This window comes from Mixophyes fleayi, chromosome 4 (genome assembly GCF_038048845.1).
Source record: "Mixophyes fleayi isolate aMixFle1 chromosome 4, aMixFle1.hap1, whole genome shotgun sequence".
Classification (NCBI taxonomy): domain Eukaryota; kingdom Metazoa; phylum Chordata; class Amphibia; order Anura; family Limnodynastidae; genus Mixophyes; species Mixophyes fleayi.
Genome location: NC_134405.1, coordinates 286,686,747 through 286,712,560, shown reverse-complemented (window position 1 = coordinate 286,712,560; position 25,814 = coordinate 286,686,747). Strand labels below are relative to the sequence as shown.

Here is a 25,814-nt window from a genome sequence, read left to right as displayed (position 1 = left end):
ATTGCTAGGTGTTCATGGATAAAAGCCCTTTTTGACAGTCACAAATACATGACTGGAGAAGATGTTCCCCTTGCGCATTCACTGGGAATCTATGTCCCATGAAGTGAAAAAAAATAAATAAATCAACATAAGTTAGATTTGGAACCAAAATAATTTATGTTTTATAATAACTTAAAATAATGACAAAATATGTTTCTCTCGAAGAGTGTTGTTGCATTGTAATAGGACCATATTGGGATACTGTCCCTGGCATAGAGCTGCAAAAGTGTCACATTGCTAGTCCAACCCCCCACATTAGAACCACGCCTTTAACTAAATTAACTCTTCTGCTTTTTAAAATAATGTCTGTTTTAGCCCCATTTGTGTCTTAAATTTATCTTGAGAGTTAGGGGACATTGAAACTGCCTATATTGGAAGTGAAACTTTGCCTATTTCAAGCTGTTTTACATTGGACAAGGTGTCCTAGAAATACGCTTCTCTGCCTAAGTACACCTGGAACGCACAAAAGGCTCATTAGAGGGACTGGACGAGACCGAATATTCACTAGCCCGGAGCCAATGCACAACTAAAGTTGGTTTGCATCGTGGAGATGGCTGCTGGTAGAGCAAGGAAAGCCTATAAAGTACAAAAATAATATATACAAAGGATGTACAAAAATAATATATATAAAAAAAGAATTAGTGTATGGGATTAAAACGACTGTGGAAATAATCTCTACTTAAAAAATGTGTTTATACAGAACGATGACATTTCTAAAAGTTCAGTGAACACAAATGGTTCACTAAAATTATTGAATGGATAAATACATAGCTGCTGACTGATTGACCACATCGTATATGCAGTGTCTCTACTGTAAGCAGACAGAGGAGATATTTCAACCTTTGTTGAACCGACTTTTGCTTTAAAAAACAATGGATTTTTTTTTTCCAAAAAATGTTAAAAAAAGAGTGTCTGCAAGTAGGAAATTCATTTACTGAGGGTCAAAAGGTCCAATCTCACTGATGTTGTTGAGAGAATTCTAATCAAACACACACCCAGGAACCAAGTCGAATACCAACTATTTTCAGAACCCATGCTCTCAGTGACACAACATTATTTACAGTGCACTTTTGCTGAAAGGAGTCGTTAGGATGGTGAGTGACAGGAAACACTGACAGTGAAAGGCATATAACTAAGTATAGAACTATGTCATAAAAACCTGTTTACTGAGTAACCATTGACTTAGCAATTAATTATGTAAGTATGATATGTGGACATTGGATGTATTAAAAGAAAAGATTACTTTCATCAAATATATTTCTCTAAGCTACCTAAACCTTAAGAGTATTTTTAATTAAATTCTCAAGCCAGTTTCCTGTTATTCCTTACACTCTCTATACATGATGCATACTGGCAATGGGTTTTTGAAACCTGATGACATGGGTAAATTATGTGCAGTGGCGCACGCAGGGGGGGTTTCTGGTTCTCCAGAAACCCCTCCCCTCCGCGAACCAACGGTACTGTACAGCAGCCGCGGCGCTGTCAAAGAAGCGTCCGCGGCAGTGCTGTATTGTAGTATAATAGAGCACTGCCGCAGATGCTGCTTGACAGCGCCGAAATGGAGCTGCTGCGCATGCGCAGCAGCTCCCTCTTGCAATATTTTTTCTTTTTTCCGGGGGGGCGGAAACCCCCCCTTCTAAATCCTGCTTTCGCCCCTGATGTGACTGGGTTGGGTGGAAGAGCAGAGGCTTTTGAGTAGTATGGGCAGATGCACAGACAGCACAGACTCCCAACGTTAGAGGTTGGGGAAATGGGACAATGTACCCTAGGATAGGGTGTGGTCATGCATCATTAAGCAAGAAAGAATAAAAAGCTTAACAATGTTCATTTTAATAAACGGGACAATTTTAATAGGCTGCATTTATATCTGGACATAATACTGTTACCCCGCTGTACAATAAGGATTCAATCTTATCGTAAACTTGCTGTAATTCACATATGTAATATAAATGTCAAATACAAATGTCAAATGACATATACATGAATAAAATGCAGAGTCATTATTTATCAATGAGCAAAGAGCCATTTTACAGATGATATTACGATAGGGCTCTTTATCGCATCTCCCAGTAAAAGAAACAGGTTAGATAGCATTGTTATGTTATTTGCATGAGGAAGCCTATTTTACTTGTTCCGCAGTAATATACCTGATTTATTATCGCCACCTCATTAAATAATGCTTGTAATTATTTTGACAATAAAGCAGTTTCTTAAATTCAAAAAGATTTCAAAATATTTTTTTTAAAGTGAATTCAACATTTTTAATTTTAATTAGTGAAACTTAAGTTCAAATCTCACATATGCACATATCTGCAAAGTCACAAAAGAAGTAGCCTACAACATGTACATCATGCATAAATATTTTTTTTCTAATAACTATATCAAAATTTGACATGTTCATCAAAGAAGTGTTTTAAGTAATATGGGTAATTTTCACACTGACAGTCTCAAAAATGTCTGATACCCCATGTATCAGTAAAGTCGAAGGTAAGACCGAGTAAAAGTTTTAGAGCTAATTCTTACAGTCAACAGCATGCAAAATAATTATAGTTCAGACAGATCCTCGTTTCCATGTCTAAGATTTGACAGACTTTTCTCTCAAACCGCTTAACACTGTACCTTTATTTTGTTTTATTAGTATTATTTTGCATGCTCTACAAGTTTAAAATTAATTGATCTATGTGTTTAAAATTCTGGGCATTCTGCTATTGTCTTGTAGCCATATAATGACTAGTGTCTGCATGGAGAGCCCTACACATTGGCAGTGGAAACTGTACCCAACCCACGGGAAATATGTATAACTGGTGTGAAATATATGTTATTTATTAATACTTACAGATTCTTTACATCAGTTATTCCTCTGAAGGCTTTTCTGGGGAGTCCTTGTATTTGGTTTTCACTCAAGTCCCTGAAAGAACAAAAAATGATAGATTATACATTTATATATATTTTTAGTGTCCAACTATTTTAACACATAATTGATTTTATTTTGTTTTTAGTCTATTGTATAGAAGATATTTCCCAAATATTTATGACAAATTGCATACAAAATAAAATATATTAAATATGATTAAATAAAGCAATAAACTTTAATGCCCAGCAGAGAAACACATTGGCCTACCCTACTCTTTGGACCTTCCCTCTGGTCAAGTGTGGGTGGCATGATGACATGATTCATGCTATCACGTCCCACCCCCACTGTGCGATGATGTCATACACATCCTTGCGCGCCCACTTCAGAAGAAAAAAAAGCGGGCCCTGGCAGGGTGGCCTTCTCTCCTGGGAGTCCAGGAGGACTCACAGAAATTCTGGGAGAGTAGGCCAGTATGCCAGGGAGAGAGGTTGCTAGTGTCTCAAAGGACCTAGATTACAAGCCTATGGACCAAGATGGTATTGTGCCAAGATTAATAAGAAACATAAATATGTGACTACACTACACAGCAGCATGGTCATGTAAAATAAGCACATGCCACTTCCCCCTGGGCATCTGAGCTAACTAACAAGTGCCTATGGTTGCGTGTATAATTTACAGGACGCTAGTTTTTTATTTGTTTTTTTTCTGTAAGTGTCCTGGGGTATATTTACTAAACAGCACGTTTGAAAAAGTGGAGATGTTGCCTATAGCAACCAATCAGATTCTACTAATCAATTATTTAGTACATTCTACAAAATTACAGCTAGAATCTGATTGGTTGCTATAGGCAACATCTCAACTTTTTCAAACCTGCCATATAGTAAATATTCCTCCTGGTCTTGTAATTGCAGGATTCAAATCAAGATGGTAGGTACTGGTTGGGCATAGAGAGAGGCAATACCAAATATATCAAGTGCTGTAGTGGAATTAAGTATAAAAATGGAAAATCTCACTCTTTTGATATAAATGGGATCATCTTAAGCCTAACTGCTCTGTTAGGCAACAGTTTCATGAACTCAAGATTTGAGAATTGCTGCCCAGGGGGTATATTTACTAAACTGTGAGTTTGAAAACGTGGAGATGTTGCCTATAACAACCAATCAGATTCTAGCTGTCGTTTTGTAGAATGTGCTAAATAAATGATAACTAGAATCTGTTGGTTTGCTATAGTCAATATCTCCACTTTTTCAGACTCTCAGTTTGTCAATATACCCCCAGGTCTGTAAAGACAACACTAGTTACTAAAATCTGAGCCAAATCACTGGTGTTAGACTGAATTCTGTAGCAGGGAGTGCTGCTGGTGAATTTAGCAGAAGGTTCTGACTCTCCAGCTACCTAAGGTGCTTCCCTTTAGTCACTGCTAACAGAGATTAGGGGACTGCCTGGCCGAGGAACCAAGTCAGCTTGTATTCAGCATCCTCATTCGTCTTTAAAAAAAATAGAGATGTATAAAAAAAAAAAAAAATGAAATGAACTTATATCTAAAATATCTAAAGAAAAACAAAAGGAAAGTAACAAATTAATTACAAAACTTAATAAAAGAACAAACAGAAGACTAATTCACACACACTTCTCTAAATACAAACAAAACTGAACTCTTAAACAAACACTTTCTTTTGGAACTAGCAAGAAAACTCCATAGCTTGCATGCTCCCTGCTGCTCCCATGGATTATAGGTGGCTTAACGAAAGCGGGTGTAGTGATTTGGAGCCGATATCCGCCAATCAAAGCCAATCATGATTTGCAAGCAGAAAATAAATTTGTGGTTATTCAAAATTGTTGAGCTGAAATTTAGTCACAGCGAACAGAATTTCTGGGGCTCCATATAACCCTGCTTATTAATGTGCCGTCTAATCCACAAAATGCTTCACTAAAGTCTTGTGGAATCTACTAAAGCGACCTAAGCAATTAAAATAAAAAATATGTCTCCTGTTCACGGGAATTACTGAATCCATCTATTTCAGATGACACTTTGCTTGTAAATGTTATTAATATTACTTTCTACTGAGACAATGTCCTCTGGCTCAAAACACTTTGGCCATAAATCTCCAGAACTGTATATTGATTTCATAAATACCTTTAGTAGGCTGACCAAATGACAGCTTTAATGGTATTACTGATGCAACAAAGACAAAAGTTCAGGGGTATGCACTTTATTTTATACTACTTTATTTTTGTCATGATTAAAATGACTTTGTTTCTGTTACCTCCCATCCATTGTGTGCTGAAGCACTTTACTCATTCATAATAAATCAATGGCTCCTATGATAAAGTAAACAATCAATCAAAGTACACATGTAAGGCAAATTTTTTTGTAAGAAGAAATATTTCATTTAGAATTAAAATATATGTATTTAAATTTCATAAAATATGCACTGGCCTATCAGTTACTTTTTTAGTGTTAGTGAATTTTTTTTATATTTCTGTACAGAGCATGTCCTAATATAAGCAAAAAGGAAAATCACATCACATATCAACCTAAATATCCGGATATTAACCGAAAAGTTCACATCTATTGTCATTTGATTTAGTGTTTTCATAATTGTTGTTTCTTTCAGTCTCCCTCTTACATTACAGCTCCTCCTTAATACCATTGACAATACAGGCAAAGAGCAGGAGGTGACACATTCAGCTGATATCCAAAGTAGGTTAAAGAGAGTTACCAATATACATACCAGAATATAGAGGGGAAACAAAATGGGAACAAGAAATCAATAACTTAATAAGAAAGCATCATTTGCTATTTTAGAGACACTAACGTGGATTTAAGTTCACTTTAGTGAAGAGCTATTGTAACAATACTTATATGCATTCACAGTTTGATTTGCTGTTTTTCCTTTGTGGATGATACACTTGTGTCAGTTACTGTGACTTCTGTACACATAGTTTATGCACAAGGCCAGTAGCAAAAACAAATGACTAAGAAAATAAAAACAAAGAGAAGTCGTATTTTTGCCAACATAGATGGCCTGGACCTGCCCTGGATGCCATGGACCTGCACCTCTTAATGCCCATATGGTATACATATAGTCATGACTAAAAGGATAAACTCATACTTGCCAACTCTCCCGGAATGTCCGGGAGGCTCCCGAAATTTGGGTCGGTCTCACAGACTCCTGGGAGAACAGGCAAGTCTCCCACATCCCGCAATTGCCTGGGCAAAATGACGCGATTCGCTGTGAATCGCATCATTTTGGCCCCACCCCATGTGACAAAATGGCATTTCCGTTGCGGGAGGCGGGGCCAAAATGATGCGATTGGCCGCACCCTGCCCCCTTCTGCCCTCTATTCAAGCCCCTCTCCCAGAATGCAGTTGTCGAAAGTAGGCAAGGATGGATAAACTTGATGCAAAAAAATAATCGTCATATGTTCCTTAAACTCTGACAATTCTACAGTAGCCTTGATCTTAGCAGCATAAGATTTACATTTTTCAAAAGTGCTTTTTCCATATTGTGCACAGTTTATTAATTTGAAGAAGGTGTCATTTCATGCAATGTAGGGTCAAGTTGTGCAACAGATAACCATTTTTAAAGGACGACTTCAAAAGCCCACTAAGTAACACACTAAATAAAATTAAAACGATCAATAAAATATTATTAATACTGGAAACTGATTTTTTTCTTTAGAACAGGGGTGTAAAAAACCCAACAACTATTCTCCTTGCTCCCTTCACGCTGAATATTAGTTGTGACGTTATCACACCTACCATTTGCAGTGAGAAGTGCACATAGAATAGCCACACGAAGGAGAAAAGAAAACGGAAAAGAAGAAAGAAGGCAATAAATAGGTAAGCAAAGGGGAGCAGAAGCATCATGGAGAGCGCAGTGTGAAACAGGAGACAGATGAAGGGGAGCAGAAGCATCATGGAGAGCGCAGTGTGAAACAGGAGACAGATGAAGGGGAGCACAAGCATCATGGAGAGCGCAGTGTCGAGCTTCAAGAAGAAAACATTAAACTTGTTTTTTCTTAATAATAAACCTTACAAAATTACATATCAGACTTTCTCTTTTCTTGCAGCCCACACAATCTTAGACTATGATTATTTGGCACAATTGGGGTTTTGCGTTTGACATGCCTGCTTTCAAAGATTTGAAAATAACATAAGGTAAAAAGATATTCAGCCAGAGGCTGTACACATTCCTTCTACCCTGAGATTCACAATTTATTAAGTAAATTAGTTAGGGAAATGACTGCTGTGACAAATAATTATATTTAATAAAATAAAAATCTGTATGTGCCCTAAAATCTGCACATGCTCAAAGGAAGCACAAACACTGTTGTAAAAAAAAATACCATTTAAAAAAGATAATGCCTTAAGTTACATACATACAGCATGATGGCTAAGTGGTTAGCACTTCTGCCTCTCACAGTACTGGGGTCAAGAGTTCAATTTCCGACCATGGCCTTATCTGTGTGGAGTTTGTATGTTCTCCCTGTGTTTGCTCCGGTTTCCTCCCACACATCAAAAACATACTGGTAGGTTAATTGCCTGCTATCAAATTGACCCTAGTCTCTCCCTCTCTCTCTTTCTGTCTGTGTGTGTCTGTGTGTGTGTGTATGTTAGGGAATTTAGACTGTAAGCTCCAATGGGGCAGGGATTGATGTGAGTGAGTTCTCTGTACAGCACTGTGGAATTAGTGGCGCTATATAAATAAGTGATGATGATGATGATAATGCATATATATATAGTTTTTACATGTTGTTATATGATATCAAAGTGCAATATAGGTATATAGTTTGGTACTAAAAATCTCTTTATAAACAGCAATGAAATAAATAAACTAAATGACAAAATAAAAGGAAATATCTGCTGAAAACTAAAAATGTAAATATCAGTGGAATTTAGTGAGATAGGTGGAATAAGACTCACTCTGCTGGATCTTTAAAACCATCACAGCACCTGCTGGATTGGGAGATCAGAGGAGAACAGTGTATTTTCCCTGTATATGGACTATGAACAGGTTACCAAAATGAAAATATTTGCTCTGGACTAACTTGAAATGGCCACAGAGGCATCACTTCTTCCCCCCAAAAATGATATGTCTGTACAATTACACAAATATATAATTGAGGAGCACATTACAATTTGATTGTTTTTAATCAGACTGTAAATTTAAAAAAAAATTGTGATCACTTCACACACATTACAATTTTGATCTGACAGATGACATTGCAGTGTATGTGCAATGTGGGGCAGTTGTAGGATTGATAAAATAAATTAAATTAAATCACCTCCAGTTCAATCACACTAGGATGAAACTTTTGCACGATAAACAATTAGATTATCAATTGATCTGTACACAAATATATATATATATATATATATATATATATATATATATGTATATACACACACACACACACACATAAAATACACACACATATATATATATATATTGTCTTTTGTCGCACACACTAAATATCGATTTTTCAATAGATTAATGAACAATGATTGCACTGAATGACTGGATTGTGTCATCTCTCAGATCCATAGCGATCATTCCCTGCTTATTAAGACACACCAGAAGGTGCTAATTGGTTTCAGACTTCAGAAATGGCCACAATCCAATGCCTTTTCCATCTATAGTCCCTCTCCCACTACATTACTATTATTACTTGATTTCTTCTGAGCAGCATACACCTTTATTTGGTCACTTATTTCTAGACACTATAGAGAAATTAGATGGCAAATATGGGCAGCCGAATTACTGACCTTCACTGTGATATTGCGTAAGTAATATTTCTTGTTTGTCTCACAGTATAAGAAAATATAATTTGAGGGAAACAAAAGTAATAACATTAATTTCAAATAGAGAGGAGAGCAGGGACAGCATCTATGAGTCATGGATTAAAAATGGGCAGTCGGCCCACTTAGGAAGGGAAATAAGGCTGTCTCTGCACTTGGGAGAAAGGGGAAGCGTGTTGAGAATTGTAATGAAGAGTGACAGGTTCCAGAATAATGCAAACATTATTCCGAAACGTGTCTGTAAACTAAATGACATGTAGAAGATCCCTCAATAATAAGACAGCAGGACTAACAATTACCCTTGTTCCATTATACTACACAAGTGTGCCTATGAACGGACACTATTGGATATTCAATTAAAAAGATGAGTCAAAAAGGAAGAGATGTTTATAATACTATGACAGCCAGTTTCAATCTATGAGAGGTAAACAAAATTATGCATAATAATTACTACTAGATGTAAGTGAAAAATGGCACAATTCAAATCCATAAACCTTTGTTTTTTCTCCAGACTGATACAATCTAAAGCAAGGTCTTACTGATGCCAAACATTCCTTTCAGTCATGTCATATGTTCCAGAAGAGGCCATAATTCCAAGCTCTACCCAATGCAAACGCGAGTTATCCTACTTGTTTTCATGATTTAAATTGAAAGTGAGGCGATTGTATAAGAGGAAAGCAATATATTGTGATGCCAAATACATAAAGATACATCTACATATATACATACAGGTATTGATACATATATGGGCATATTCAATTGTTGGCGGTTTCCGCAGTGGAAAAAGTATTACCGTTATTACGGTAATCCTAAGCCAGATTTCAGCTCGCAGCTCCCTGAGCCGCAAACTGAAATCCAGCGAGAAATGTACCGTAATAATGGTATTTACGCACACTATTACCGTAATGATGGTAATAGTGCACGCACCACGTTACTTTACGCAGCAACGCCAACAATTGAATATGCCCCATAATCTCATGTGACAGATGATACTTTTATATACAGATATACAGATTTTACAATTTTTACTTTATCATTATTTATTGAGAAATATGTGAAGAATCCATGTGTGAAAAAAATAAGTACACCCCCTAATTCAGGAGCTTGTAGAACCACTTTTAGCAGCAATAACTTGAAGTAATCATTTTCTGTAGCAGTTTAACAATCTGCTTTGCTTCAAGTCATTGATCTTTGAGTGCATTCTTTATGCACAGCTCTCTTACTGTCCCACCATTGCAACTCATTAGGATGGACTTCAAGTTGACTACTCAAAACTTTGATTATTTTTGTAATCATTCAGTTGTAGATTTGCAGGTGAGCAATATGATTTATGCTTTACAGAAACATAAGCAGACATAATGGGGGACATTTTTACGAAACTCTGTAGAAAGGGTGTTGATGCCCATAGCAGCCAATCCAATTTGTAAAGAAAAGTTTAGACATTCGATTGGATGCTTTAAGCAGTAGCACTTTATATTATTTATTTATTTTTTTTAAATCTAAATAAAAATACAATCACTTAAAATAATGATAGTTCCATTTCTAATTAGGTTACTTGTATATAACATGCCTTCCAGAACCCTAATGCCCTAAAATAGAGCCTAGAAGAGATGACCAAACTATTAATTTGGCCTTAAGTGTTCCCGGTCCGCCCCCAACCACACCATACGGCAAAATGATTTTACTTTAGTCACCGCAGCTCTATTCATAGACTATGAAGTCTATAGAAAGTATTTTACAAAGATCTCAACCACATCTACTGGCAGCCAGTGGTACAATAGCTTCTGTAGAGATTACCACTTAGTAGCATTGGTGCTTTAAACATGAAGGCAATAATGATCATCCCTTACCTAAAATCTGTGGTATGTCTCTGTATTTATAGACATTCAATTTCTGAAAAATATACTATGTCATACCCATAGTACGTCTCTGCAAGCATTAGCCGTGATAGCTGTGGTCATCTTATACTGTACTTAGAACGTGGCCAGATAATGAACTGCTTTGGTGCCGTGCAGTGTTGACTGGATTTTTAATACAACGTTGTTAGATTTATTCCTTACTGGCCGCCAAGTGTCTTAAGTTTACCCAGAAGACTTCTTCATTTAATTAGCTTAGTGCTTTATTAATATAAATATTCTACTATTGATCATAAGAGAAGCTGATGCAAGTTTGAGCCAGGCATACATCAGATCCATTTAATGGAGATGCACTCAGAAGAGAAGTTGGCTCTAAATCAAGGTAACTGGGAGGAAGTGCTCCTTGGGGATGACGAGCCTTAGCTGAATCCATAACATTTTTACACAGACATCTTTTTTTTCCTTCAGCAGCAAGCACGTAGAAAACAGTTATGAAAATGGCCTCGTCTTCTAGGTATCAATTAAAGATGTCAATACCTTAATTAAATTGAATAGTTTAATTAGATTTATGCCAGAGGATGCCATTTATAGCCATAATAGGTTTTTTGGCTTATGTTCAAAGCAATGAGCAGAAGGGGGATTGTAAAAGTCATTGCTGACAATGTATTAGTGAATGCTTCCCTTCCCTTAGTGCAGACATCTCATAGCATAGAGGTCATAATCAGCCCTCACTGGGTACAGAATGGTTTTATAGTACTTTCACAGTAGAAGAATGAATATACATATGTGGTAACTGAAACAGATGAGGTAGTCAGTAATGCCTTTTTACTACAATGTCCATACATTTCTGTACATATAGTAGCAGCTGTCTATGTATGAACTACTAATGTACTGAAACCTCCCCTTCTCCACGAATGAGAATTATTCAATGTAAAAGTTCACATTCGTACTTTATTCTATATGTGTACAGATAAATGCATAGAGAGTTATATTTAGGCCAGTTACCCACTGGAGTTACAAATTATGCATGTAGGAAACTTTTTTAAACACCAGTAAAAGTATGTAAATAAGTATGAGGATTATTGATTCCAATGATCCCCTTGCCAACTACGGCAGTGTCTTTTGGATGCTACCTTGCACCTACATTATGGGGAGGGCTGGCAAATCTCAGCACGGGGGGCAAGATTCGACTCGGTAGCCTATTAGGAACACTTTAAAGGAAAAAAATGCAGTGAGTGACCCAGTCCAAGGTAGCCCACTATGGGACCGGCCTGCTTGCATTCACTGTAAGTAAACGTATGGGGTTCAACTGCGTGACTGAGTGTCCTCCATTGACCCCCGACAACAGGTATAAGGGCTGGTTACCCCATTGCATGTCACATGTCTAATAAAAACATTAAAAAAGGATATCAGTTACCAGCCTGTAGCCAATCAGTGCTTAAGGACATTTACAATTTAGAACACAAAACTTGCAAACTTGATACCCATATCATATATATTTATATATATATATATATATATATATATATATATATATATATATATATATGTATATATATTACAAACAATAGCAAAGATACACAATTCCCAGTTATATCAGATGTTTACAGTTCTACTGCGCCTTACCCCTGCCAGACTGTATCACTGGGGAGCCGAGCGACGATCACCTGCCCCAGCTAAAATTTCTTAATAAATAGCGGTGAGATTTTCTATAGCTGCGATAAATCTTCCATATCGCCACTATTTCATAAATAGGCCCCTATGCCTTTAAAGCAGCATCATTTTACAAAGATGAGAAGTGTTCTTGTTGGTGGTGAAATTGCATCAATACCTTTATCTAACTCACACTTTGACATTAACTATTCTAATTTCAGATACTGGTCTAAAGGAAATGTTGATCACATTTAATAATAAAATGTTAATTACGGCTTACGAGAACAGTCATAAATTTTACATTGTAATATTGCTGGAAGTCAGTGTGATCGCATATTTTAATATTACGCAGTGTTCTTTGGAATCTTGCTACAATGGTCTCTTATAGAATACTGCTATATTTTCCTTTGAAAGTGAAGAATGGAACTACTGTCACATTAACACTTTATCACATTAATGGCCATTCAAAATGTACGCTCTAAATTAGTTTCCACAAAATTTTATATGTAATATAAGCACACAATAAATCTTGCTATTGCCAACTGCAACTGTGAACTTTAGTCATGGTGAAGAAATGATAAGTAAAGCTAAATAAAACAAAGTCCTGTTCCAAATGAACTATGACGAAAAACAAGAGAATTCAAATGCAAAAAGGAATATAGTTATACATGTAATACATTAACAGAATAGTAGAGAACAGCAGTCACGGACAGAGTAAAATTCAATTGTACCAGAGTGATGGTTTTGGCCATATAATACGTTTTGTGACATTTCCTTTTATTTGCCTAGAGCCAAAATGTTCATTTCATGCAATTTGTGGTTTAAGCATCATTTGAAATTATATAAATTTGGCAGCTCTGTCTATTGTTACAGACTATAGTTGCAATGAATGAAGTTAATCCAATTTTATTCATGTAGCGAAAACATCCCTGTAAACCATAAGCACTGCTATCTAATGCTACTTCCTGAAAGGTTCATGTTTGTTCATCAGATTACAAGAAGCTGCATATCTGTGTGCAGCCCACCAAGAATACTGATCCAGTGTATTTCATGGTACTGTCCAACAAACGATTTTTACTGGTGCACCAAATTTATTTGGATTTACATTCTGACTTATTGACATAAGAAATATGTACTGTAAAATTTAATCTATAAAGTATTAAACATACTTGCATTGTTTAGTGACGGTTAGAATGCAGCCAACAAGGTCATTCATATTGTTACTACAATATGAAATGTAATGTACTGGCTCTCTACAATGGGCTACCATATATAAATATAATTAAAGTGTACCAGTCATCTACACACACTGTGGAAAGAGGGATTTTGTGCCTGAGTTAAAATTCATCATTAGCAACTGGTGAACTAATGATAGATGCATGATATATATATATATATATATATATATATATATATATATTATATTGTTTCAGCCCAGAAAACTGCTGCCTTCACCGGACCGTATTTGCAATGCGCAAAGTTGCCAACAGTGTAAAGCAAAATTCTCTTTTGAGACATCACTCGCCTCAATCTGCACTTAAGCATCTAGACTTCCGCCAAAGTACATGAGTTTGTGGTGCAAAATGACAGCATTTGCAGAGCAGCAAAAATTTGCACTAAAATTTAAGACTAATGCAAAAAGTTCGGAGGAGTGACTGTGTTCCTTACAAAATACGGAATTGGCATACCGGTGAAATAGTTTTGTCAAAGGGTACAAAACCGAGATTTTGATTTGCTGAGCAATACTATTAAAATGAAATAGAGATGCTCAGGCTCAGTTTTCTGAAAACCAAACCCCCAGAACATTGCCAATTCAAGTACCAGCTTTCCCTGGAGTGGCTCCTTATATCTATTTTTCACAATGTTTTCCCCTCCCTGGGTCTATCCCTCTTAATCATTGGTGGGTGCTGTATCAGGGGGTTGGAGGGGGAGTGGAGATGAGCTGTACTTCCACAGAAGGTCCCCTGCTGGGCTCTAGACAAAATGTCTGAACTAGTCATGTTGAGAACAATGAATACTAATTGCCCTTCCCCCTCACCTGTATCCTGCAATCTTATCCTTACCCATAACCCATGTGGCTTCACTTTAAGGACAATGACTAACAGCTTCCATGCAATATCAACAAGATACAATAAACAATATACATATTTACAATCAGCTACAATGGCCCCTTATCCACATGTAATTAGACACTGCAGTGGTATTCTGTTGTGTTGGGGAACAAAAGCAAGGGCTATAAAAAGTATAAAGCTATAATCCACATTTTGTGAGAAACGAGGGCGGCGCTTCCCAAAGTGTGCGCCGCGGCTTCCAGGGGTGCCGCGGGCCAGCAAGCAAAAAAACAAAAAAAACGTATAAATCAGCGCGGCGCCGGGCGCCAGGACCCAGCATCCTCCTCTCTCACTGAGAGAGGAGGATGCTGGGTCCCGGCACCACGCGGATTTCTGGACTGACAAGCTGCGTGAGAGAGGAGGTCTCGAGGAGAAGTTACCGGTTGAGAGCGGGATCTGCATATGTTAAATTGACCCTGGATTAGGAGCATCCGGACAGACAACCTGGGGAGGAAGGTATGTGAACTACCCACCCTTCCCAGACCTGTGAACGGACCTTTTCGTGATTTAACCCATGACATTCCAATCCATCTATGGACAGGCGGCTAATGCCCTTGTGCTAGAGACCTACAGAGTTCTCGGCATATATCTCCAGTTTTCCAACGTTATAACATTGACTAACAAAGTGCTCAATTTATTTGTTTTTAACAGCAAGTTTGCCCTACAATAGAATATTTTGTTAGCTCATCTATTGTGTTTAGTTTTGCAATACATTTAAGTAAATCTATTTTCTCTGACTCATATCTCTTCTTAAATATCTATTCCCTTTCCCTTCCCTTTGCGCTGGGGAATTCAGTTTTTTGTTTTGGCATCATTAGGAGGTTCAGACCATCTCCTTTGTTTTTCCCCTAGGCTGCCCTATTTCTCTTCCACGTGGGAAGCGCAGATCCCCCATATTTTTATCTTAAATTTTGTTTGTTTTTTATCTGGCTGGCCCGCGGCACCCCTGTGGAAAAGGGCATAGGAGGGGGACAGCGTGACAGAGGGCAGAGGAGGGGGACAGCGTGACAGAGGGCAGAGGAGGGGGACAGCGTGACAGCGTGGCAGAGGAGGGGGACAGCGTGGCAGAGGAGGGGGACAGCGTGGCAGGGGGGACAGCGTGAGAAGGGGCAGAGTGTCTGGATGCATAGGGGCATTTTTGCATACAACTAAATAAGTATTTCTGTCCTGACCTAAATACTTATTACATTTTCTTGACCCAACTACTTCTAAAAACAGGACTGCTCGGTAATTATTTTGGAGGAGTGCCTTGAAAAAATTATGGAGACTCTAAGGGTGCCGCGAACTGCAAAAGTTTGGGAACCACTGGGTTAGGGTGATATTAATATCTCGTTTCACCACGATTTTATATAAAGAGAAATGTGATTTCTAAAGAGGTAGGAGGTTAGACTTTAGTGTGACGTTTAAACTTTTGCACAGTGCAGCTCTTTAGCTTTTCCAGCCTTCCCACACATCTAGTCACATATATAATTTGTGGAGACACCAGAAAGTAGAAGTAGGCATGCACCTTAGAGTGTATCATATAGGTACTATGGTGCAAAACCAAAGCAATTTTCAGGACGCATTTAGTGCATGTCATGAATGAGCCCCACTATGTTTAGGCAACTTGTACACCTTCATTTGCACTTAAAAATGAATATTGGATAATTTCACTTCAAGTGACGCCACTTCTATCTCTCTCCCTTAGGTTTCCCTAATGCCTATCTCTCCAGCTGCTGTGTAAAAATGCCCCCGAATGTCACTCCCAAGGCCTTCCCAACTTGGACACACTGGCTACTGCTTGTTCAATGACGGCAATTCCTGGTCTCAACACAATGATGTCACCTTAGCTACCCCAGTGCAAAAGTTATGCAAGTTAACCAGATCCTGAACACTGTGCTGGAATTTACCTGTCACTAAAAGCCTATAAATGCCTATCTAAACATCCTGTTCAAAGTCACATACAATTTATCCAAACAGAGTGTGTATGTATATATATATATATATATATATATATATATATATATATATATATATATATATATATATATATATATATATTCAGTGGTAAGCCAGAGGTTAAATATAGCTATGAAAGGTGTGACTCAACCTTCTGTGTACATCATTCCGTCAAGAAAATACCACATGTCTTTCTGTCGCATTATGTGCTCAGCATACAATGCTTTATAGATTGTCCATCATTATCTCTAATAGAATCTCAAGGTCAATGAATAAATAAAATACGCAGAACACTTTCAATGAATTCTGCACTACAGACATGTAAAATGTCACCTCTAAAGATGAAAATCCCCCTCATTTATTACATGTACGGAAGGAATGCAAGCTTTTCCTGCAACTTGTACTGAGCTATGCTAACAACTGAGCTAGCTTGGTTTTACCTATGCTTACATCATGCAAGTGACTATTACTACAAAGATATGCACTTGCCTCAATAATTAAAGCACACTTGCCTCAATAATTAAAAGACAATGAAGTGAACCCTTTATAAAGTATCTTTCACCTGCATAAAGAAGAGGCAGCCATTGTAAGCGCTGCACCAATATTCATCTTATCAGTTCACTTACCGTTAGGCTGTGTATCGATCGGCTGCATTATTTATTTATTATTTGTTTAGGCTTCAAGGTGACTGCTTTTACTAAGTGTAGTTTACAGGTGGACTTTAATGGGCAAGCTTAAGCTGTAGCTTTATATATGCCAGGACACATTGCAGGATTCATTTCCAGATGGTGTACAAAAACTCTCTGCACCTTGGTCTGTGCAGGTTTGCCTAGTTTTCTGCCAAAGAATTAATTTTATTTTATTTTGTTTTATTATGAGTCTTTATTTATATAGTGCCAACATATTATGCAGCACTACATGGCAAATATTCATCTTATTCATCAGTCTAAATTCTCTACCATACAATACAGACTAGGGTTAATTCTGGCAGAAGCAAATAGATTCGCCTTGCTCAAATTTAGCCTGATTTTTTTAAATTGATCTAAAAGCTCTAAAATATCCATTGAATTTTCAAACTTTAGAACCAATTCAATGAACCTGTTTGAGAAGCAATGTTACACAATTTAAGCATCTCCACTCATTTATATTAAATCTGGTAATATTTTGATCCATCAAGATTAATTCACGCTTCACTGGAAAATTGTGATTTCCTCTATGATGGTTGTGACTATTGATGTCTAGAAAGCAAATTGAAATATATCCAACCCTCAATCAGCTTCTTTTTTTGTTTCATATTGTAGCAGTACTTTACAATACACCCTTAAGGGCTAATTTGCCTCTAGAATTGCTAAATTCCTTAAATGGAAGCATAGTAGACAGATGCCCAACTGATAGGAGATACAAAACCACTAAATCTAATGAATACTGAAGCAGAAACCACATGCTGAGGGTCTCATGTAATTATGTAATGGAGTGGGTGGACAAAACATCAATAATAATAAATGGTGTGTAGTGCAACATGTTAGATTTACTGACTGGCTGGCTGCACTCCTCTCATGTATGCTGTGTTTTTCCACTCTGGGTTATTTTTACACAAGGCTATGTGACTACCTCAGAGATCAACTATCAGTATTTTCATAGACTACAGCATCATGCAGTTTTTTTTGAGAACTCATGCGAAGGTAGCATCATATTTCAAGTAATTGTTGTAATCAATGAAATGTAAAATAAACCTTCATAGTACATAAGGTTTATTGAAATGTTCATTGTAACTCATGAAAATATGTAAATTTCCATATTTACATTTTATCATGTTAGTGAGAGCTGCAATATTGATTTGTCTATTAAGTCAAAATGAAAAATCACCCACAAATATAGACGGAACAGCACCCATAAAGCCAAAGAGCCTGATTCATTAACAAATGCGAAAATGAACGTAATGTGCATTTAAAAAAAAACAAAAAAACGTATGTACATCGGGTATACACACTTCTGTATTCAACAAGGAGCGGATGTAAAGATACGTATATTAATGAGTACGGGTCTAGGTCCGCTCTGCTCTACAGACAAGACACTGCAGGGTACATCTAATAAATATGTGGCATATAAAGTCCCAAGAGAATGCACAGAAAAAGAAACATTAATGACAAAACAGTAAAAAAAAGTTTGTTTTTTTATTCCAACAAATACATTAGGTTGTTCTTAATGTCTTCTGTACATATAATACATTTTTACAGTTGCTCCTGGATTGCAAACACATGTTTCAGCATGCATACACAGCCGTCATCATTAGTATTCGACACTTACACCAGACCTGTAGCTGGTGCAATTGATATGACTAAAAATCATGTACCTTAGAGATGCCCAAAGCTTGAATCTCACTCTATTCATGTGCTTGGCACGCTCTTACTGTACATTTACTATGCGCATACTCCCAATTCACTCTCAGTTCCACCTCTGAAATTGTAGGCTGTATTAAGGGTCCTTTGGGCTCTATTATGAATTGGACGTTTCTCCATACTCTGGTTCTGGGCATACGCAGAGTAATTGTGTGCAAAATACACAATGTATCGTCATTTACACTCCTTAACTAATCAGGCCGAAAATGTGCAAATATGTTTGAAATAAACAACGCACGTACTGACTCACACATCAAGAATGCATAAGCACAATTTATATTTACTAAGTATATGATTACTGCAGTACAGTATTTAATAACACAGCAAAAATTCCCCTCCTTCTCCTCCTCCGGTATTACAATATTTTACTAAAGCAAAATATCCTTTAAAGAATGTTTGCTATAGAATTTCAAATATACTACACCAAACTCAAAGGAAGGCCAAAATACTTGATAACACAATACAGATTTAGTAAACTGTGATGCTCAGACATGACGTACAAAGAAACTGCCAGGAAATCACAAAAATATACAAAATAAATAAGCGCTTCAGAATGGAATTTCTAGGAAAGCATTTTTTAGTTATTATTTTAAAAACAGACAACACTAAAGGTCTTTATTTTTTATTTATCCTTAATTTTTTTTTGCAATTTCTAAAAGTAAGCTTGTGTTTTGTTTTTTTTTTGTTTTTTATTTATTTATTTACTTTTTATTTTGAAATGACAATTTGCACATCCATAAGAACAAACAATATGTCCAACAATATAACAATGATAAAAAGACAAAAACAGAAAGAATTAGTATGTCATTTTGACAATTTTTAAACTTACATTAAGAGAGAGGGTGGAGGAAAATTAGGGAAATAAAGGAATGTTTTGTTTAAACATTTTTTTTCTTTTTTACAATGTAAATTTCTTTAAAATTAGCCTAAATTAAGGACTGAATGCACCTTTAGACAGGAATGCAATCAAGTAAAGAATATAGTTTAATGTATGCATCATACAGTATATTTATAATTTCTATAAACAGGTATTTTTATATTTATACTTTTTTACTGATTATTATTATTATTATTATTATTATTAGTAGTAGTAGTAGTACTAATTATATTTCTATGCAAATAGGCATTGCTGTTTGTGTGTTATATACAATAAAAAAAATTGTGTGATTTTATTTCAAAAAGTAAAACAAAATAACATGTAACAAAAAAAGTCAAACATTTTAACCATTTATAGTGTTTTAACCAATGTATTGTATATTTTATTGGAACTTGATATTCCCTTAATAGAGAAACTCCAGTATTTAATGTAAAGGTAAAAAGTGCTGTGCCATTTGAGTTGTAATTGAAAAATCTAATTTAAATTCAGCTTGAAATTAATTTAAAACATAATTTTATTAGAATTGAACTAGAGTGATGTTCTAATTTTTAATTAATTTACATTTTAGACATAAAGCACCAATATTGCAATTTAACGTTCACAGCACCAGAATAAAAATATACAACATATTGTAATATACTCAGCATTGATACCCTGGTGGATTAAAAACTAAAATAAATTGATCCTTAGTTATTTACTATAGTCTTATGTCACTATATATTCACATTTACAATTTTCATTTAGATATGGTGAAAAATAAATGTCTCAATCAAATGAAATATACATTATATAAATATGTCACCGGTATTTTTAACATTATGCAAGTAACACAGGCCCTGAAGTATAGCACTCAATGACAATACAGATATTATAAAATGGGTGTTGTTACAAATTTTCATAATTTAAATGAAATGGTGCACAGTGTATGATTAGACAGTGTGGATGATTTCACACATATTAGGTTGATATTTTACAGTGTCAGAACATAATCAATCAGACCTGATGGAAAACGTTTTTTTTTTTGTTTTTTTTTTGCTAAGGTACATCACTCCACATGACCCAGAGATCTGCAAGTCCTACCAGCAGACTGAGTAGCAGTCGAAGCATGCACAGTCAAAGCAAACATAACTAGTGCCACTGGATACAGCTGATTGCAGCAAAAATATCCAACACTGACTTGTACACAGCACTTGTAATAAACAAATCATCCACAATGAAGTTAGTTCCATGGCTGTCAGAGTAGAAAGCCAGTAGAAATGTACAAAATCTACTTTTCAAGTTATTTCATTTCTTTAGGGCAAACATTTTTTTTTTAAATTTAGAATAATGGTCTCTAAACATATATATCTAAGGTAAGAACATTTTAAAAAGGAAATGTTCTTTGTATTGACTCTCCCTCCCATTCAGTAGGCTTATTGGAGGGTAGACATTTGACAAAGAGGCAACCATACAGGAACAGCTAGTGGTAAATTTATCAAGCTGCGGGTTTGAAAAAGTGTAGATGTTGCCTATAACAACCAATCAGATTCTAGCTGTCATTTTGTAGAATGTACTGAATAATTGATAATTAGAATCTGATTGGCTGCTATAGGCAACATCTCCACTTTTTTTTCAAACCTGCTGCTTGATAAATTTACCCCTAGTGTTCGAAGTGGAAATTTACAAGTGGCGGTGTGGAAACGTAAGTGAAAGGAATTTGACAGTTTTACAATGGAGGCAGTAGGAGAAGTTACACTATGGCATATAACTGTAAACCAGCCCATTTGAGAACCATTAGGGACATCCCCAAAATGAAACAGTCTGGATGAGACTCTTTTTAATTGTGTGCTGGGAATTATATTTACATTATATTTGATTCTTATATACCATAGGGCTGAAACATAAGAAACATTGATTAAGTGTGTGAGTGGCATGGCTCAGACAACAGAGGACAACTGGTGATATCACCCATTCAATCACCATAATCCAATAACCAATATATTTTCAATTTTCCCATCATGGCTGAATTGAAAATGCAAAACACGCTTCAGGAGTGGATGACTTATTGCTCCCATATAATTCATTTAAATGTTTAAAACACAGTAATGTATTGGATACAAACATGTACCTTACATAAGGCCCTGAGTGTGGTGCAATAAACCATCTGATAATTACATTTTTACAAGCTACTGCGATAGGCATGTTTAATTAAGGAAAGGGTGATATATACCACTATAAAACTATTGTGAAGAGTAGGTAAAATATAAATGATAAAATACCTAGAAATAGTAAAATACATGATGAATGGCATGCAGCACAATACTTTTGGTCATCTAGGGCAACTGACCTTACTTGCATAGCTATTCGCCATTTCGGCAATAAGTATCAAATATTTTAAGGCATAAGGTGAAAAACCCGATCGTGGAAGCTTGTTTCAGCATGGCTGCAGACACTCATGAAATTCATAGAAAGTGTTCTCCAGACATTGCAGTTTTACAGTGCTTTATGTTAGGTAATGTGTTGTATCAAGCCAATGCCAAGTTCTATAATATATGTAATATATATAGATGACTGGTTTAAAACTGTCTGGAGGCTCACATGCAAATGCAGACCATCCTCAGTTTATGTTGTTAATTCAACACTAGGAAGTTAAAGGTTATGTGCAATATGATACAGTGGTATTGGTCTCTTGCTTGTAGTGATGATTAATAGATTTATTACATAGGTCTATTGTAACACCTAGAGAGTACATGAAGCATTCTGGCTTATTTTCAGAATAATATTATTTGCAGCAGTTGATGGGATCTAATAAGTTGCAGCTTTCAATGTTTCCTTGACTTATTACTTTGGAGTGGGCTCTTCATATTAATCAGTAACTGAAATGTAATGGACCCTATAGGAGTTCCTTGCATGCTTTCATTGAGGACATATTATATGATCATTTGTTTGCCTATGTATAAAACTTGTATTATACCACACGTGGCTACAGTATAATTACCAAATATGTTTCTTTTACATTTATGACTGTCAGAAAGGATGTTTTGTTTAAATTGACGTGGTTGAAGGCATAGCCTCAGATATTCAGAACTTGGACGCTGTAAAGCATGGCATGCTGGGCCTTATTAAACATTTGTCTCATTGAAATTGACTGAAGGGGGAAACGGCAGGGAAGGCTGCTGGTGCTAGGAAATGCACTGGAACAGAGCACATTATGATAGTGGATCATGGTGTTATTGCTGGAACAAAGCCATTCTGTTCACATTTGCTTTTAAGGGCTAACCCGACAGGTCTAATTTCTTCAAAGTGGGACCACCTGGTACCAGGCCATTTTCGCCTCTAAAAAATGTAAAACTTTAATTGGTACAACAGTATAAAACATCTGTTCTGACCTGGATCCAAGCTTCTTTCCAGAAACGAAGCTGGTCTAACGGATACATAATGCTGCAATGCTTTACACCTGAATGGATTGCCAATTTTACTAATAACAAATATCAATTCCTTATAATAACATCATATTATAAAGCCAAGCTGGTCCCAGGACAGAACTGCTTCAGATTAAGATCACAGCAGTAACTGGCGTATTGTCAACACAAGTTCTTCGTGAGTGGGTCCTTACATCCAGTTCCATTTTGCTTTCAAAGTACGTGGGGCATTCAGAAAGTGGAATTGACCAGTAGAGGTGTGCATTCTACAGTATATCTCTGACTGCAGAGAGCATTGGGGCCTAATTTAGTGTTTGACACATTTTATAATAAAGAACAAGTTGACAGAGATTCTGTCTAAAATAAATCAAGATACGTCCAACTCAAAAACAGCAGTACTTCTGGCTTGGGTCGACGTAATTTCAAAATTATTCTGTTTATAGCCCTTTTACAGATTTTTCTTACCGAGGGGTAACATTTTTAATCTTGGTGCAAATTTTGAGGTGTAAATATTATCAAACAGCTCCGTATTGTGTAGAAGTCGTTTGCATCGGGAACACCAAGATTATGCAATATGATTCAGTGTGGTTAGTTCTACACTAGCAGGTAGTGATATTCATAGGGCAAATGGCCCACTCCGTAAGGATACACAGACACTGAAGTGAAATTCATGGATCGATGGATAATACATCCATGTACAATCATAGTTATCATTAAAGATTACTGTACACTAGTGAATAAAATATGGCTACTGTACTTTATCTTATAGACGATATAAAGTAAAGTACCTGTCCATTTAATCCTTTGGACACACACTGTTTATTCATCTTATCAGGCAATTATACGCAGTGACTAAATGTATTTTAGTTGTTACAATAGTGAAAGCCCTCTCCTTAACCAACAGTTAGCAACATTTTGTTATGTTTCATGCTATATGGTCTTCATGGATTTCCTTCATGATGAAAAGCCAACAAAATAGATCTATCCTGTTCCTCTAAGCAATAAAAGTCCTCACCTTGAGGGTCTACATAATCCCTTCTTCACCTGACTTCACCCCTTCTTCCTCCTAATAAAGTGATCTATTTTAGCTTTCATAAAATATTCTTTGTTAAGATTTTTAAGATTGAAAAAAAAATGTTTTGGGCAATTTAAGAAAAAATTGTCACCGGGGCAGGTGAGCAATGCTCAGCTTCCCAGCAACGCTGGCTGGCAGCGGTAAGAGGAGTCTTACAACTCACCAAACCGGTCCTGGGGGTATATTTACTAAACTGTGGGTTTGAAAGAGTGGAGATGTTGCCTATAGAAACCAATCAGATTATAGTTATCATTTATTTAGTACACTATACAAAATGACAACTAGAATCTGATTGGTTGCTACAAGCAACATCTCCACTTTTCAAACCTGCAGTTTAGCAAATATACCCCCTGGACTCTTTGCACATGCATGAGCTGGGAGGGGTCTATTTTAGCAAACAGACTCCAGTATGTCTGTATTTCATTGTATGCTTTATTGTATAAGCTTCTTCATCATCTATGGGGTCTATTTAGTAAAAGATGGCGATATGGCTGATTTCCTATCACAATAACAATACCCAGCTGCCTCTGCAATATTGGTCCAGAGAGGTAAGGTTCCATTTTGTTCTGTTAAATAAAACACATAAGCATGACCCAGTGAATCTTACCACTACCAGGGGCTACCTTTGATGAATGATGGGGCTTTATGGCATATGATAAGAAAAAATAAACTAAAAAAGATAGTGCTAAGTATTTACCACAGACTACATTGCAGATTTTAAACTTTTTAAAAGAAAATAGTCATATTTCATGATTCAGGTATATTACAAGATTTGCTGTCAACTAGCAACAGAAAGACTGGCATATTTCCAGAAAGGCGCTATATTCTATTGATGCAATGGGATTATGTAAAAACAAAAATGTTTGTTTTCCTCAGAAAAAAACAGTAAAATGATCACATGTCTACAAAACACCTAAACACTTATATTTACAAGGTGTGCAAAGGCATTTTAAATCGCAGCACATGTTTTACATTGGTTCCCAGAATATACGTAAAGGAAAATCGTGATTACTGTGAGATTGTTCAATCATCACAGCAGTTTTTAGTCATCTATTGAATGACCAGTAACCTCAAGTGATCAGAAACCTGATAATGCAAAATAAAAACACCTGTAATTCTTAATGTGTCAGTCACATAAGTACAAGTCCCTCCCACAAGAGATAGCCTGCCCTTAACAAAGGAAGGTACTAGAGTAAAAATAGCATCTGTTAATGACCACTCATAAAACTACCCTAGACCACACTTCACCGTGCCATAAGTCCATTAGTTCCACAAATTAGCCACCAAGCTTTAAACCTTTCATGTTGGTCTGAAGAGGCTTCTGTTTGAGCAGGCTGTAGCTGTGTCATAGGATAACAAGACCACAATAATACTGGTGCCTAATCATTCCAGCTGCTAAGCCACATTTCCCCTGAGACTGTCCAGGTTCCCTAGCAGTCAGTGTAATTATACTTATACACAGGATGCCGCCTCTGCTTTCTACGGAACACCTTGCTGCTATTTACCAACTCTTCAGGACGTTCCAGCCACACTGGTTTTTATTTTCTGGGGCTGTGTTATTTTTCCATAGAAATATATCATTTTATTTCAATTCTATATGATTGCTAACAGTTCTTATTACATGTTTATTTTTATTATTATTTATCTTTTCAGTTTACGTCATAATTTTGTTTATTTTATTTAGTTCCTGTCACTTACATCACACATGTTCACTGTCCAATTATACAATGGAAAGGGCACAGGGGCAAAGGCAGAAATTCAAGTATTGCTGCAAAACCTGTTCTATTATCACCATTTCAGGACGG

General features: G+C 36.3%; 1 protein-coding gene across 1 annotated transcript in view; it reads right to left on the bottom strand.

The window, feature by feature from the left end:
- The window catches only part of SLIT3 (slit guidance ligand 3), a 488,331-nt gene that overhangs the window by 189,261 nt on the left and 273,256 nt on the right, over positions 1–25,814 (bottom strand). The window contains exon 5 of the mRNA XM_075209818.1: positions 2,876–2,947. Coding sequence (XP_075065919.1) covers positions 2,876–2,947 — 72 coding nt within the window. The remainder of the gene's footprint in view (positions 1–2,875; positions 2,948–25,814) is intronic.